Source organism: Pholcus phalangioides, unplaced genomic scaffold (assembly GCF_987345545.1).
Source record: "Pholcus phalangioides strain wild (caught in Gottingen) unplaced genomic scaffold, Ppha-v1.0 ptg000009l_1, whole genome shotgun sequence".
Classification (NCBI taxonomy): domain Eukaryota; kingdom Metazoa; phylum Arthropoda; class Arachnida; order Araneae; family Pholcidae; genus Pholcus; species Pholcus phalangioides.
In genome coordinates, this window is record NW_028301602.1 from 52,468,379 (window position 1) to 52,482,724 (window position 14,346).

Sequence of the window (14,346 nt, forward strand, 5' to 3'; positions counted from 1 at the left end):
CCTCAAATATGTTCAAGTGATCCTGTATGATCTGTCCAGGGAATTTGTTAATGTTAATAAACATTCATGCCCGAGAGAATCAGGGGTCGAACCAACACTTAAACAGTAAAACACTAGCTCTCAAACTACTCCACTGCAAGACGGCACATACTAAACGTTGATTTAATTGTTTGCCCCTTCAAACGTTTTATTTCGTTATTTTACAATGTACTTCGTGGAATCCAGTTTTGTTCACTGCAATTCTCTCAGAGTAATGCTTTGTTTCCTGCCATTGGTGTTTTTTAGTGATTTCTGCAAAAGTTGGCAACTTTGCTTACATTCGGCGGCAGTTATGGCGATGTTCCGTATTTTACCGTTATTTGAAATCCTGCGTTCCGCTATTTTTCTCGAAGAAATTTGGTTAGCCTAAATGTGCAATAAAACTTAGTGACACAGTTTTTACAATCTACCAAAATTACGTGAATTCTTCGGATAGCAATGAAATCCTTTACCTCAGCTTTGGGAGCTGAGTCAGTGGTGAAATAATTGACGATATGTGTCTCATCAGGCCCCTATTCGTGGGGAGGGACCAAAGTGATAGAAAACTGGTTCCAAAATTTTTTACGTCGCGGGGCACTTTTCAGAATTGAGCACTTTTCATTGAGCACTAATTTTGACAGCATTTACAGGTTGGTGCCATGTATAAAATACAGTAATTATGATAAATCTGGTGATTATGCATAATCGTTGGTTATTATGCACAATAATTTCATCCGTTTTGATCAGTGATTATGCATAGTAATCGATATAAATCCGGCGATTATGCGTAATTACAGATTTATGCAGTTTTGTTTACAGTAACATATTCCACGAAAAACGTCCGAAAGCGATAAAATGTTGTTGTCCGTATCCGATTTGAAATTCTAAAAAGAAATTACTCATTTAAATTCAGTTGTGATTTATTTTGACGAATGAATTTTAATTTGACGAAAATGTGACATTTTATACCGTCCATCCACAGATCCCTTGTCAAGAAAGCCAAAGGAAAAGTTTACAGAAAAAAATTAAGAAAAATTATATTAAATTGTAATAGTATAAATTGAATATTTTATACCGCCCCTATAAACAGATCCCTTTTCCAGAGAGCCAGACGTTTCCCGGAAAAATCGAAGAAAACTGTGTGAAATTTTAATTTGACGACACCGTCCCTCAAGGGATTCCTTCTCAAGAGAGCGAAAGGGAAACGTTTCCGGGGGGAAAAATGCTGAAAATTCAGCGAAATTTTAATAAAACGAAATTGTAATATTTTATACCATCCCTCATCAGATCCTTTTTCACGAGAGCGAAACGGAAACGGTTCTGGGAAAAAATGACGAAAATTCTGTGAAATTTTAATTTTATGTAATATTTTATACCGCCCCTAGAGAGATTTGTTGGAAGAAGATATTTCATACTTGGCCCTAAGTATAGAATAAAACCGGTATTTCATACTTTGCCTGAAACGACCAGGCATTGTATAGAATGCCTTCTATACAATGCCTGGATTTCATACTTTGCCGGTAACATATATATATACCGTTTAAAAAGATTTTTATAATGTGTATTTAGGAAAGTCTTTTTGCTCAACCTTTAGGGTCTGTGAGAAACCTCAAGATATTAAAATATTTTCTTAGATTTTGAAGTCTTAAAACCTTGAAAGGCATCGTTTGAATACTAAGGCAACATCAATTTCCAAAAAAAAAAAAAAAAAAAAACACCCTTTTTCGTTCCATCCTAATGCACATGTATTCACAAGCAGCGATTTTGCTAAAACAAAGAGTGACCCACAAATAAGCTTGCAACAAAATTTTCTTTTAGTTCTCTGGTGGTGGTGAAGCTTATATATGGGCAAAGGAAGCTTCGAGAGGATTCTATCTTATTCGGAGAACTTCCAGCCCTTTCAATTGATGTCATGATGTGACCCACTTATTGGCGCTGTTGTCAAATGTTGGCGATATTCATACAGGATTGCATTAATAGGGTTGTTTACAGGCGGAAAATGACATAATAATAAATACGGACAATTAACATAATTTTCGTAACAATATGTTCTTTGGTACTTCCAAAGACGATTGTCCAAATGGTACATCAGGCAGTGTAATGTGTTTGGAAAGGGCTAGGATTTATGTTACAAATCAGAAGTGAGAACCTCATATGGATATGTGATTTTTCTCCTGCAAATTTTATGGATGTTATTCTAGGTCAGTGGTTCTCAACCTTTTGGGAACCGTGGCCCGGTGAATCAAATTTCTATGAGTCTACGGCCAACTCTGGAATAGCTTACTCGTTCATAAGTTAATAATTAATAAACAACCAATTACCTTTTGATTGCAGTTAATTAATTAATTAAACCCCTCTTTAATTGAATAATAAATTTAAACCTTTTCAATTAGTTGATTAATTAATTAAAAATGTTTAATGAATTGAATCCATTATTATCTTATGGAGTGATGCAACCCTTTTTTTCCGGTAATGTTTCGGTAATGTATTAATAACGTGCAGATAAACATAAACAAAGTGTTTCATCAGCAACTGCATTAAACATCCTCATTGCTTAGGCGCCGGAACCTGTGTTCTGAGGCTGTTTGAGCGCCCCATTATATTTTACGACGTGGCTGAGCCACAAATAATCAATATACAATGCAACGAACGACCCCCCCTCTCCTGCATAAGAGCTTGAACCCGTATATATGGGACAAATGACAACTTTCAGCCCCCCTCAATGTTTACTTCATTTCGGCGCCTCTACCTCATTAAAAGATTCAATTGGTCATACATAAACTAATCTAAAAATATCTTAATATTCAATTTCATAGAATAATAATAATAATAAGTTTTCATTCATAGTGGGCAATGGAATTTTTTGTGCTGACATCGTTGCAGCACTTATTTATTAGCACTATTTTAATAACTTGAGATTAGTGTAAAATATATTTTATGATCCAACTTTGTATTTAATCTCAGCTAGGAAGAAGGTAATTATATACAGTCGAATCCTGTTTTAACGAATACCGTTATAGCAAAAATTCTGTTGTAACGAACACTTTTCTAAACCCCCAGATAAGATTGCATAGGAACAATGGAATTCCTTTATAGCGAAATTTCATTATAATGAAGTGATTTCTCCAGTCTCTTTGTGTTTGTTATAACGGGATTTGACTGTAAAATAAAAATGTATATATTGTAACTCACCATAAAAAACTGAAGAGCAGAAAATTGTTCAGTTTTCGGCGAGACTCTTTCCTGTATATCCATGATAGATGCTTATGTTACATTGCATAACTTGATAAATTTCAAAACTCTGATCACGTTTTTTTATACTAAAACTTTTCTCTATTTTTTAACAAAAATTTAGATTTGTGAACCTATCCACACTGGAAAAGATATCAAAACAAAAACCCTCGCAACGTAATTCACTGCGTTTTTGCAAAGAAAACTGTATTCGAGTTATCACAAGTAGTTATGTGCACCTTGATGACCAATTCAAAACATACTATTTTCTGTGTGTGCAGCAGGTGTTTCACTGATTAGTCGCTGACATTTGCCACACATATGTAAAATGTCGTTCGTTTCTGAGAACACATACTAAATCGTTATAATGACTGCTAGAGGTTTTTACCACTGGCCATAAATAACAGGTCCAATGGTCGAATGTGGTTTTCTATAATATTCCCCGGAAATTCCTAATCACTAACAATTATTCCCCTATGAATTTCTGTGGCTTGGTCAATAGCAAGTAGCACAGATGTTTTTCCAGTCTCCAAGGAACGTGGGATACAGAGTTTTCTCATGGCATAATTGTCTTCAGGACATTTTCTGTGGTGCCGACAATGGCAAACCGTGAACACGCAAACAACAGGGTCATCTGGTTGTCAACAGAGAGCCCTGAAGCAGTAGTATATTTTCGAGGGAAAAGCAGAGAGTATTGAAAAATGCTCCCAACCCCTGCTGTATTGTTTGGGTATCATGAAGAAGGATACTCAAAAATACGAAAAGAAAAAAAAAATTAAAAATACTAGTTTCGAGGGGAGGGAGGACCAGAGACATGTTTCCCTTTCTTTGGGTCTAGCAACAAAACGAAGGATTTTCAGTGCGATAAGGGGAAGAGGGATCCTATAATTGCGGCTGGAAGCCTTTGTTCTGGAACTCTAGAGGAGGGTTTTCATCTTTCACCCTGTATGATTTTTAGACTGAAAAATTAAAATAATATGTACCATAATAGTAAAATAAACAAATTAGTTATTTGTGGAAATGCTTTGAAAAATGAAAGGGTAATGAATATATTCTCGCGGCCCGGCACGATTGATGTCACGGCCCACGGTTGAGAAACACTGTTCTAGGCGGATTCTAGAAATTTGGCCGTTTAAAAAGAAATTGTTACAAAATGGGTGAAAAAGTTGGGAAAATTGACGTGATGTTTGATGCTTTAGCAGCTTTTATTTGGCGATATTGGTAATCTACATTCATTTTTTGGCAATACTAGTAATTCAACACTTGTTGGCTAGCAGCATTGGTGATTTCACAATTATTTGTGACACCATTAGCAATTTTACACACAACATTCAGCAGTGTTTACAAATTAATCTCAGCCAACCACCACTGCACAATCTCGAGAATCAATTGACTTTCCCAATGGGAAGCCTAATAAAAGGCCGCAATTCTCATGGATAAAAGCCTAATACAAGACCATGATTTTCTCGCATAAAATCGAGAGCAGGAGACTGCCAGGTAAATCTGAATATCAATTGGTAAAAAAATCTGTGACCTCTCTTATTTTGTGACTTACGTGACCTTTCCCCATCCAAAGGTAGAAAAAAAATTTAATTTTGACATTTTTTCATTTTTGTAATGAGATTTTGAAGAAATACACAATAAAAATATTAAATATATAATACAGAAATATAATAAAAATTGCAGAAAATACTTGTCTCATGCTTGTTATTGGAACATCAAAGTAAGAAGAGGAAAATTCTGCACTTTGCTTTGTTTCAAGAAACTTATAAGATTCAACATCTTTCATTCTGATTCTGCCACCTGGACCTGTACCTTTAACAACCTATAAAATAATTGTTTTCATAATTCAGCATTCAATGTATGTTATAGCCAGCAAAATCTGTAAACTTCACACATTGGTCTCTTCAGTCATTGGTCGGAACATATACACATAATCTTATTGATCTGAATTAGGGTTTCCAAATTCCAGACATTTTGAAGCCTTCGGGAATCGGGAAATTATATTTTCCAAGAATTCTTGAGAATTCGGGAAATCACTTATTTACATTGGAACCCTGTTTATACGACTCTAATCAATAATACTTTCTCATTTATACGATGTTTATGTTTGGCCTCAATTATTCTTCATATTTTTAATATTAAAATATTTCATTTATGCACTACATAGCTTTACGACATTTTCACTCGAACTTGAATCCCAAATTTTGGCAGAAGAGTCATTTCACTCAGTTAATGTATGTGGGAATTTTTTGAAATGTCACTTAACATAACGTGTATATAAAACACTGTAATTAGACAACTAGTTTTTCCAAGGTGAGTAATTTAATACACCTTAGAGTTTGGTTCATAACCTTTAACAATAAATGGCAAAATATAATATTAAAATTTTGCTATGATACAGTGAATAGATTTTTAGAAATTATGTTTCAAACTCAAGTAAAATATGTCAGAAGTAACAATCTTCATAAAACGTCTTTAAAATTTTCATTCACAGATTACTTAATGTAAAAAAAACGCAACTCTAAAGTGGACATAACTTTGGTTTTAAGCATCATATAAATAAAACAAAGCCTGGTTTAGAATCACAAAAAATGGGGCTTTCATAAAAAATGAAAAAAAAACAAAAAAACAACAAAACATTTTTTTTCAAAATGTGGTTTTAAATGTAGTCATGTATCTTAATTTATATAAATACCTTCTACTGCTTCAAAATGTTTTTCCAAGGTGTGAATATGAGTAACTTAAAATTTCTTTGGGAGAGAATTTTCTCTAATTTCCCTGCAGTTATCAAATAAAAATTTTTACCATTTTTTTATTTTGAGTATTCTAAATCTATGCAGGAGGTAAAGGGCACTACATTTATTTTTGTCAATATTGGGATAACGCTATTAATTTGCAATGCTTTCTATGTGCACTACACATAGGTATAGGGACACTAAATCCTTTTAAAAATAAATAACATATATTAGCACAAACAAACTCCATAAAGCAAGAGACATACTGTACTAAAAAAAGGTTTGTTTGCACCTAAAACAAGAGAGTTGAACGACTCTCCTGTAAAATTTCCCTTTTGTCATATAGTGCCTTTATTCTCTGGCATACAAATATTCAGACTGAGAAAAGAAAAATATATATAATATTACCTTTTCTATAGCTTCAATTCCACATATACAGTAAAACCCCTTAATGAATACCCCTCAGATCACTCTTCTTTTTCAGCCAAATAATAATTTCCAGTTATATAATAAAAGTATTTATTTCAAACTCCTGAATAATGGTCATCCCACAGAGATCACATTATAGAATTATCAAATTTCAACGTTCTAGGGGTGGCAAAATGTTTGCCCCAGGCAGCAAAAATTCTAGTTAGGGGCCCTGCTTGCCACTATAATATTTTCATAACTACATTGATCAAATTTTTACACACCCATAAAAATATTTATTCATACTTTTTTTGAGCAAAATAACAAGTAGAGAATTTTTCCAGATTTCGTTTTTGAATCTTCAAACCTAGGCCTACCTCGAAGACATTGACTTGTTTTTTTCTACACGTGGATCAGGGTTCACACTGCCGATCGCCATTGCAGCAAATCGAGAATAAATAAAAGATAAAGTTCACCAAATCCACTGAACTATAAGTAAGGTGGAGTGAGGAATGTGTGAGCAGTCGTCCTACGCGACCATATTACCCTTTTGGAGCGAAGCGGGCAAAACATTTCCTGACCATGTTAATGCAATGGGGCAATTCCAAATACGAGACATATACATTCCTTTTTTTTTTCACTTTTTTCACCCACACGGCAGGTTCAGCATTGCCCCTAAGAATATAATTCCATGCCAGTCTTTCCATGCAGAATAGAGAAATCTCATCTACATACTGTTCATAAAATCCAGGGTTGGTAAAAAAACCGGTTTTTTTGAAAAAAAACCAAAAAACCGTGTTTTTTTGGTTTAAACCAGGTTTTTTTGGTTTAAACCGTTTTTTTTGTTTTAAATAGTATTAACATTAAAAACAATGAAATTTCTGAAAAATCATTCAAACTTCTAATAATTAACTAAAATGAAATGGTTATTAATGTAATTAACACTATTCCCATACTAATTAATCAATAAATATTTCTTACATTTTAAACAAAAACCAACTTTTGCCATTTAATTATTTTTTGCTCAACTCAATGGATTACTGTGTGTTTGAAAATTCTTTCAATGTTATTATTAATCATATAGTATATAAAGGTTTTTCTCCAGTTACTTTCAGTATACTTAATTAGGAAGCTATTTTGAAAAAAGTAATAAAAATTATGTGAATATAATGTATTTAATGAAGCATAAATAATGCAGATTAATTAGCAATGATTTATGATATACAAGGTGATTATAACTAAGGTTCTGATTTCCAAACACTGTAAAAAAAGAACGATTGTCAAAATGACTTGAAAATTGACATGAATATTCCTGAAAAAATGCAATTTTATTTGGTAAAGGGGAAAAAATACTTAAAAATGTAAAATTAATGACATCATCCAACATGTGGGAAATTTGCTCGCAGAATGGAAACGATAGCCAGTCATGGCAAAATGATACCTTAATTATAGCATTGCATGATTTCATAATTCATGGAAACATCACAAAAAACGAAGTAATTGAACAAATAACTACAACTTACTTAAGAAGTGTTAAATACGTTGTCCAACCTGAGGTTGAAAGCACAAAAATTGTTGTTCAACAATAGAATCGGAGTATGCCATGGTCATGATGTAGATGTGCATGCAATTCAGCTTTATTAAACCAAATGCCCCCCCCCCCCCCCGTTAATATTCCTGAGGAACTTCTAACATATAGGGAATGTGCTGGAGATTGCAATTCAAAGTTTGCAATCTGACCACTGTTTATTACACCCACAGCCAGAAGTTGCAAGGGTTAAGGTGCATCCTGTGAAAATGGGTCTTCAGCAGCTGCTTTGCTGGTATTGCAATGTGCATCTTGATAGAAGTTCTATCCACACACTGATGCTGTGGAAGTGCTGAAATGATGTGGTTGCACAAAATAGATTATACTGCTGGCCAAGTACAGCATCATCTACTTGCACATTTTGCACTTTTTTCTTTTGCAAAAGAAACTTCCATTGCTTCAGGAGTATCCATGCAAATTTTCAAGTCATTCTGATCAGTACTTATTGTATAGTTTTGGAGAATCAAAATTCAAATTATAATCTCCCTGTATATAGCTGATTATTTTTTTATAAGTCTGTTATTATTCAGTAGAACCCTGATTAACTGGGCTTAACAGTGTGAAAGTATAAAAAAACTACTATTGAATATTAAGACTGGGAGATATACAGTAGGAGACGTGCTACTTCTTATAGGAAAGAAAATGAAAATGTATGTGAGGTAATGTAACTACTAGTACACTGGTCTTTGTCCTTCAAGGACAGCTGATGTCTTTATTGGATTATAGGACCACCTGCCCCTAGCATGATGGTGTCACTACTGTTGCTGCTTCTTTGTGAAGGGAAAAAGAAACCCTATGAGATAATACACCACTACATTTAGATGTGTGATGCACTCCTTATTCATGAATTTGCTAAAGATAGAGCATCAAATGTAGCCAAAGGGTAGAAAATGTTGTAAGAATGAGAAATTTTGGCTTTTTTATATAACTTTAAATAACTAAGATACTTCATATGAAAAATATATATATATTCTGGCCACTTTTATGAGACTTTTTGAAAAAAACCGCTTATAAAATCTTATGTCATTTAAAGATATAGAAGAGTTGATCCACTTTGCCCAAGAATATTTAGAAGACACCAACGAATAAGGCAAATACACAAAAAATAATAAAAGTCCTAATGTATTTCAACACCAATGGGTGCCGTCTTCAGAGGAAAAATTTAACCACTAGTTTCGCTGACCGAGTTTCCCATTTGGGTTGAATACCAAATCTTCACGCTCGGTTGCTCAGCGGAAGAAGTACGTCTGTTCACTTCAAACGTCGGGGTCAGAATGAAGCTGTGAGCCTGCGTGAGATACTAATGCAGCGTCCTGATTGGACCTTTGCGGAATAGTACTATCCGATTGGTCCATTCGAATTTTCTTGTAATTCCCGCTCAAAATGAATTTAAGCCATGGTGTTGCGATCGGGGGTGTAGATTTATTATCGTTCACAAGTATATTTTTGAAGGCCCGAATATATGTGCCTTCATAGAAATCTAGATCAACTGTGGACTTGACTTTGTGAAAAACTCTCGCTTCTTGAAATTTGAATTTGTGGCCTTCTTGCCAACAGTGAGCGGCGATGGTCGATTTTTCACATTCCTGATTCTTAACACAGCGAGCGTGTTCATTTAATCTTGCTTTTATGGGTCTCCTTGTCTGTCCTATATAACCAAGAGAGCAATCACCACATGGAATGTAATAAATGCCCCATTGTTTATTCTGCGGTATAGCATCCTTAGGGGGCATGAAACCAAACTTTTTAGTGGGCACATCTATGGTTGTTGTATTAAACTTTTTAAGAATCGGTTTGATCTTAGGTAAGAGTATTGGATCGTAGGGTATGACTACACTTTCTGTGAGTGGTCTCTCTGTAATATTTTCTAGAGTGGTTCCTCGTGCCGGTTTCAAGAATTTTCTACTTAATTCGTCAACGATCTTGGTGTTGAACCCCCTGTCTATCGCAATTGCTCTGATGGTTTACACTCAGACAGATGGTCTAGCAATGGGCAATCCCATCTCGCCGATTTTGTGTGATATATATATATGGACGACTTTGAGAGTAAGCTATTGAACGTTGTGCCCTTCTCATTTTATCGAAGATACGTGGGCGATACTTTTCTGCTTTGGGACGGCTCTAAAGATGACTTGGAACAATTGTTACTCATTATGAATGACATAGACCCTCATGTTCAGTTCACAGCCGAATTCGAAACTAATAATGAACTCTCTTTCTTGGATGTATTAGTCACGAAACAGAAATCACCTCGGTCTATCGTAAGCCTTTCGCAGTCTCATTACCACCTCATTTCAGATCTTGCCATCCTATGCAACAGAAACTTTCGTCTTTTCGCACCTTTGTAGAGAGAGCATTTAACATCTGTTCAGATCGGAACACTTTAGACCATGAACTTGAAACCATCAGAGCAATTGCGATAGACAGGGGGTTCAACACCAAGATCGTTGACGAATTAAATAGAAAATTCTTGAAACCGGCACGAGGAACCACTCTAGAAAATATTACAGAGAGACCACTCACAGAAAGTGTAGTCATATCCTACGATCCAATACTCTCACCTAAGATCAAACCGATTCTTAAAAAGTTTAATCTAACAACCATAGATGTGCCCACTAAAAAGTTTGGTTTCATGCCCCCTAAGGATGCTATACCGCAGAATAAACAATGGGGCATTTATTACATTCCATGTGGTGATTGCTCTCTTGGTTATATAGGACAGACAAGGAGACCCATAAAAGCAAGATTAAATGAACACGCTCGCTGTGTTAAGAATCAGGAATGTGAAAAATCGACCATCGCCGCTCACTGTTGGCAAGAAGGCCACAAATTCAAATTTCAAGAAGCGAGAGTTTTTCACAAAGTCAAGTCCACAGTTGATCTAGATTTCTATGAAGGCACATATATTCGGGCCTTCAAAAATATACTTGTGAACGATAATAAATCTACACCCCCGATCGCAACACCATGGCTTAAATTCATTTTGAGCGGGAATTACAAGAAAATTCGAATGGACCAATCGGATAGTACTATTCCGCAAAGGTCCAATCAGGACGCTGCATTAGTATCTCACGCAGGCTCACAGCTTCATTCTGACCCCGACGTTTGAAGTGAACAGACGTACTTCTTCCGCTGAGCAACCGAGCGTGAAGATTTGGTATTCAACCCAAATGGGAAACTCGGTCAGCGAAACTAGTGGTTAAATTTTTCCTCTGAAGACGGCACCCATTGGTGTTGAAATACATTAGGACTTTTATTTTTTGTTGTGTATTTGCCTTATTCGTTGGTGTCTTCTAAATATTTAAAGATATACCATCAGAATGTACCCCAAGGATATAAAATGTGGTAAAAATGAAACATTTTGGCTAATAATTAACCAATATGATATTTTTCAAGGAAAAAAATTATATTTAGGCAACTTTTATTTGATTTTTTGAAAAAAAACCACTTGGTTTAAACCAACGTGGTTTAAACCAAACAACCCTGAAAACCCAAGTGTTTCCTTTCGTGGATGCTATCAGTGATTGATAATCTTGGGTATATGAATTCTTAAAAGCTTTATATTTAGCTGTATATAGCTTAAAGTTTTATATTTTCTTTCTGAAGATGTTTAATCGGAAGAAACGATTAAAAAAAATTCAAATTACAAAGCGGCGGGCGAAAAAACTTGTTCAATCAATCAATGGTTTTGTTTTAGCAGGGTTTTTGGCTACAGCAAGGCCCTCTCCCTGCAGCTGGTTTTTCTACATTAAAAGGAAAAAAATATTAATCATTGTCGACTGCTCCCAGAAATTAAGAGTGTTTACCGCACGGCTGTTAATGGAATACAATAACGATTATACAGGAATTTCGGCAACCAAGGTCATGCCCCTGATTAATGATTGCCGATAAATGCTACGAAAACAAAGTTGCGTCTTTGCCAGTTGCTTAAATGCAGTCACAGAGACTTTTTTTACGGCTGCTCGATGGAAATGACTACAACTGTTCTTTATGGGTGTTTTCCCTAACGACGAAGGTAATTATTGACGCCACAACAACGTGAAAGCTCGCGTAAAATCTAATTTTCTGCCAAAATCCGGAGAAATTTTAACAAATCCGGAGAGCGGGAGGAAGGATGAAAAAACCGGAGTCTCCTGCCTAAATCGGGAGAGTTGGCAGGTCTGCACATTATTTTCCCAAAATTATTTTTACCAGAAATAGAAAAGTTTAGGTCATTTGTTTCTTTGATATTTACACCGGATATTAATGTTAGTTCTTTAAGGCATTATCAGTTTTTTCGGACATAAATGCATATGAAGCATATTTCGTCAGTATTTCTGTAATAAAAATTATAACCCCAACAGTAATAAGCAATTTCTACATGATTTCAAAAAATATTTTTGAAGTTCATGTGATATTAATTTGTTATTTTGAATTATGCTCATTAAACAGAAATTGAACGTGAAATGAAAACTACATGCGTTTAATTTTACAATTATAGTATAAAAGTTAATGCATCTTTTAATATAAAACCACGTGCACTCACCTATGAAACCGAAGTTTATTTCCATCTTTCTTCTGTTTTCCCCATCGGTTGGTGCAATTATAGGCAGAACATGATATCAGCATTTGTGTATGTACATATGGATGACTATACTAATGAAATAATATGAAAACAACTGAAAAAAACACTCGAGATGGAAGTTTCCCCTATTGTTTACATGCTGAAATAGCAATGTTTTGCCCGTCTCGCTCCGTCACGCCCACTTTCGTATTCCTCCGCGTCGGCTTGCGCACGTCTGTGTTATTGTATAGGAAGTCTTCACTCCAGTTTACTTATAGCTCAGTGTCCAAACCAGGACAAAATATTTCATTTGGCGAATAAATAAAAGATCGAGTTCACCAAATCGCGAGTGTCAATTCGGCCCAAAGCTACATTAAGAGTAACTTTCAAGCGGCTTTGATTCGGCCTCTTAATGGTCAAATCGGTCATTTGATGCGCATGTGCAAAAATTCAGAAGTGAAATTTTTGTTGGCGAACAATGTTAAGCTACTTTCGGTACGGTTCCAGAGGAGGGTGGGGGGTTAACAGGGACGATCAACCTCATCTAGGAGCGTTACTTGTTGAGCGCACCCTCAAGCGCCTACATGCAAAAAACCTGTTGTCTGAATCCTTTACTATAGATGATAATCCTTTCCTCAGCAGATACCGCCGACACGCTATTGCACGTCAAATACCCGGAATTTCGGGAAAGGATGCATAAAAATTTTGTTCACACTTCCCGTGGGACGTGTACTTTCTGAGTTTTAAGGGAAAAAAATACGGAGGGGGGAGAAACCCCGTGTACCAATTAATTTTAGTTTTCCTCCTCCATCATGATCATGATGACGTGTCGTCACCTTAAAAACGAATGAGGCTGACGAAATATCAAGTTGCGTCCCGGAATGAGAGCGACTATTATATCGAATTTTCTCATTTCTGAGGGTTTTCCTCCTGCGGGTTATGTATCGGAAATTACGGTCTGTTCACGGCTACCCACCCACGTCAGACAGCGTATTTGTTGCGTAAATTTGCTTCGTTTTCACGAGATTTCAAATGCGATTTTTTGAAGAATCGTCCTTTCGAATCGTAATACAATTTTTCCGAGATCATTGGAGCAAAAGAAAATGAAATCTGTAAAAACTCTATTATAAATATCCAGTGTCATCAAGCACAAGCCGCTATGCGGTCGTGAGTTTCACGTCACGAAAATCCAGGTTTCGGACCCGCTAATGCGCAGACTAAATACGATTTTCTGAAGTTTTCCAACTTTCAGTTGGCTATCCTTTGAAAAAAAATTCCGTTGCCACGACGTAGAAGCGGCTCTTGGGATACGTGACTCACACGGGGTGCCGCTCCGGGAGGGGCGCTACATCCAAGATGAAAGAGCGAAAAAAAATTCTTGATCCAAAAAAAAGGAGGGGATGGAATGTTTGTTAACTCTGGAGGGTCGCAAAATTCGAGATGAAAGTGCGAAAAAGATTATTTTTTAAAAATTGCAAGGACAATACAAATCTGACATAGTTCCCATATTAAGATGTGAAATACTGTATGTGGAAGTTGAATGGTGGTAGACCACAGTTGTGGACCATGGGGGAAGAAAATCATTCTAGCTGGAAATTGCTCAAAAAGGATTTATATGAATCGGAAGATGATGATCAGAATAATATGCTTTAAATTTATTATTGGAGCTAAGGTTTTCTGAAATGAAAAATCAATCAGAAATTATAGACTGATTTATTAGTAAATACCGCATATAATTTGCTTAACTTAATTACATTTGTTTTAAATTAGTTACACATGTTAATTCCTCATTGTCTATGGGTGTCTTTGAAGCTCTTTTT

At 35.5% G+C, this 14,346-nt stretch overlaps 1 protein-coding gene across 5 annotated transcripts in view; it reads right to left on the reverse strand.

The window, feature by feature from the left end:
- muc (dihydrolipoamide S-acetyltransferase muc) overlaps positions 1-14,346 on the reverse strand; it is a 291,233-nt gene that overhangs the window by 188,771 nt on the left and 88,116 nt on the right. For 4 of the 5 annotated variants that reach the window (XM_089236511.1, XM_089236509.1, XM_089236508.1 and 1 more), the window contains exon 4: positions 4,943-5,074. The exons of the other annotated variant lie outside the window; for it this stretch is intronic. In XM_089236511.1, coding sequence (XP_089092637.1) covers positions 4,943-5,074 — 132 coding nt within the window. The remainder of the gene's footprint in view (positions 1-4,942; positions 5,075-14,346) is intronic. 5 annotated transcript variants of the gene reach the window in all.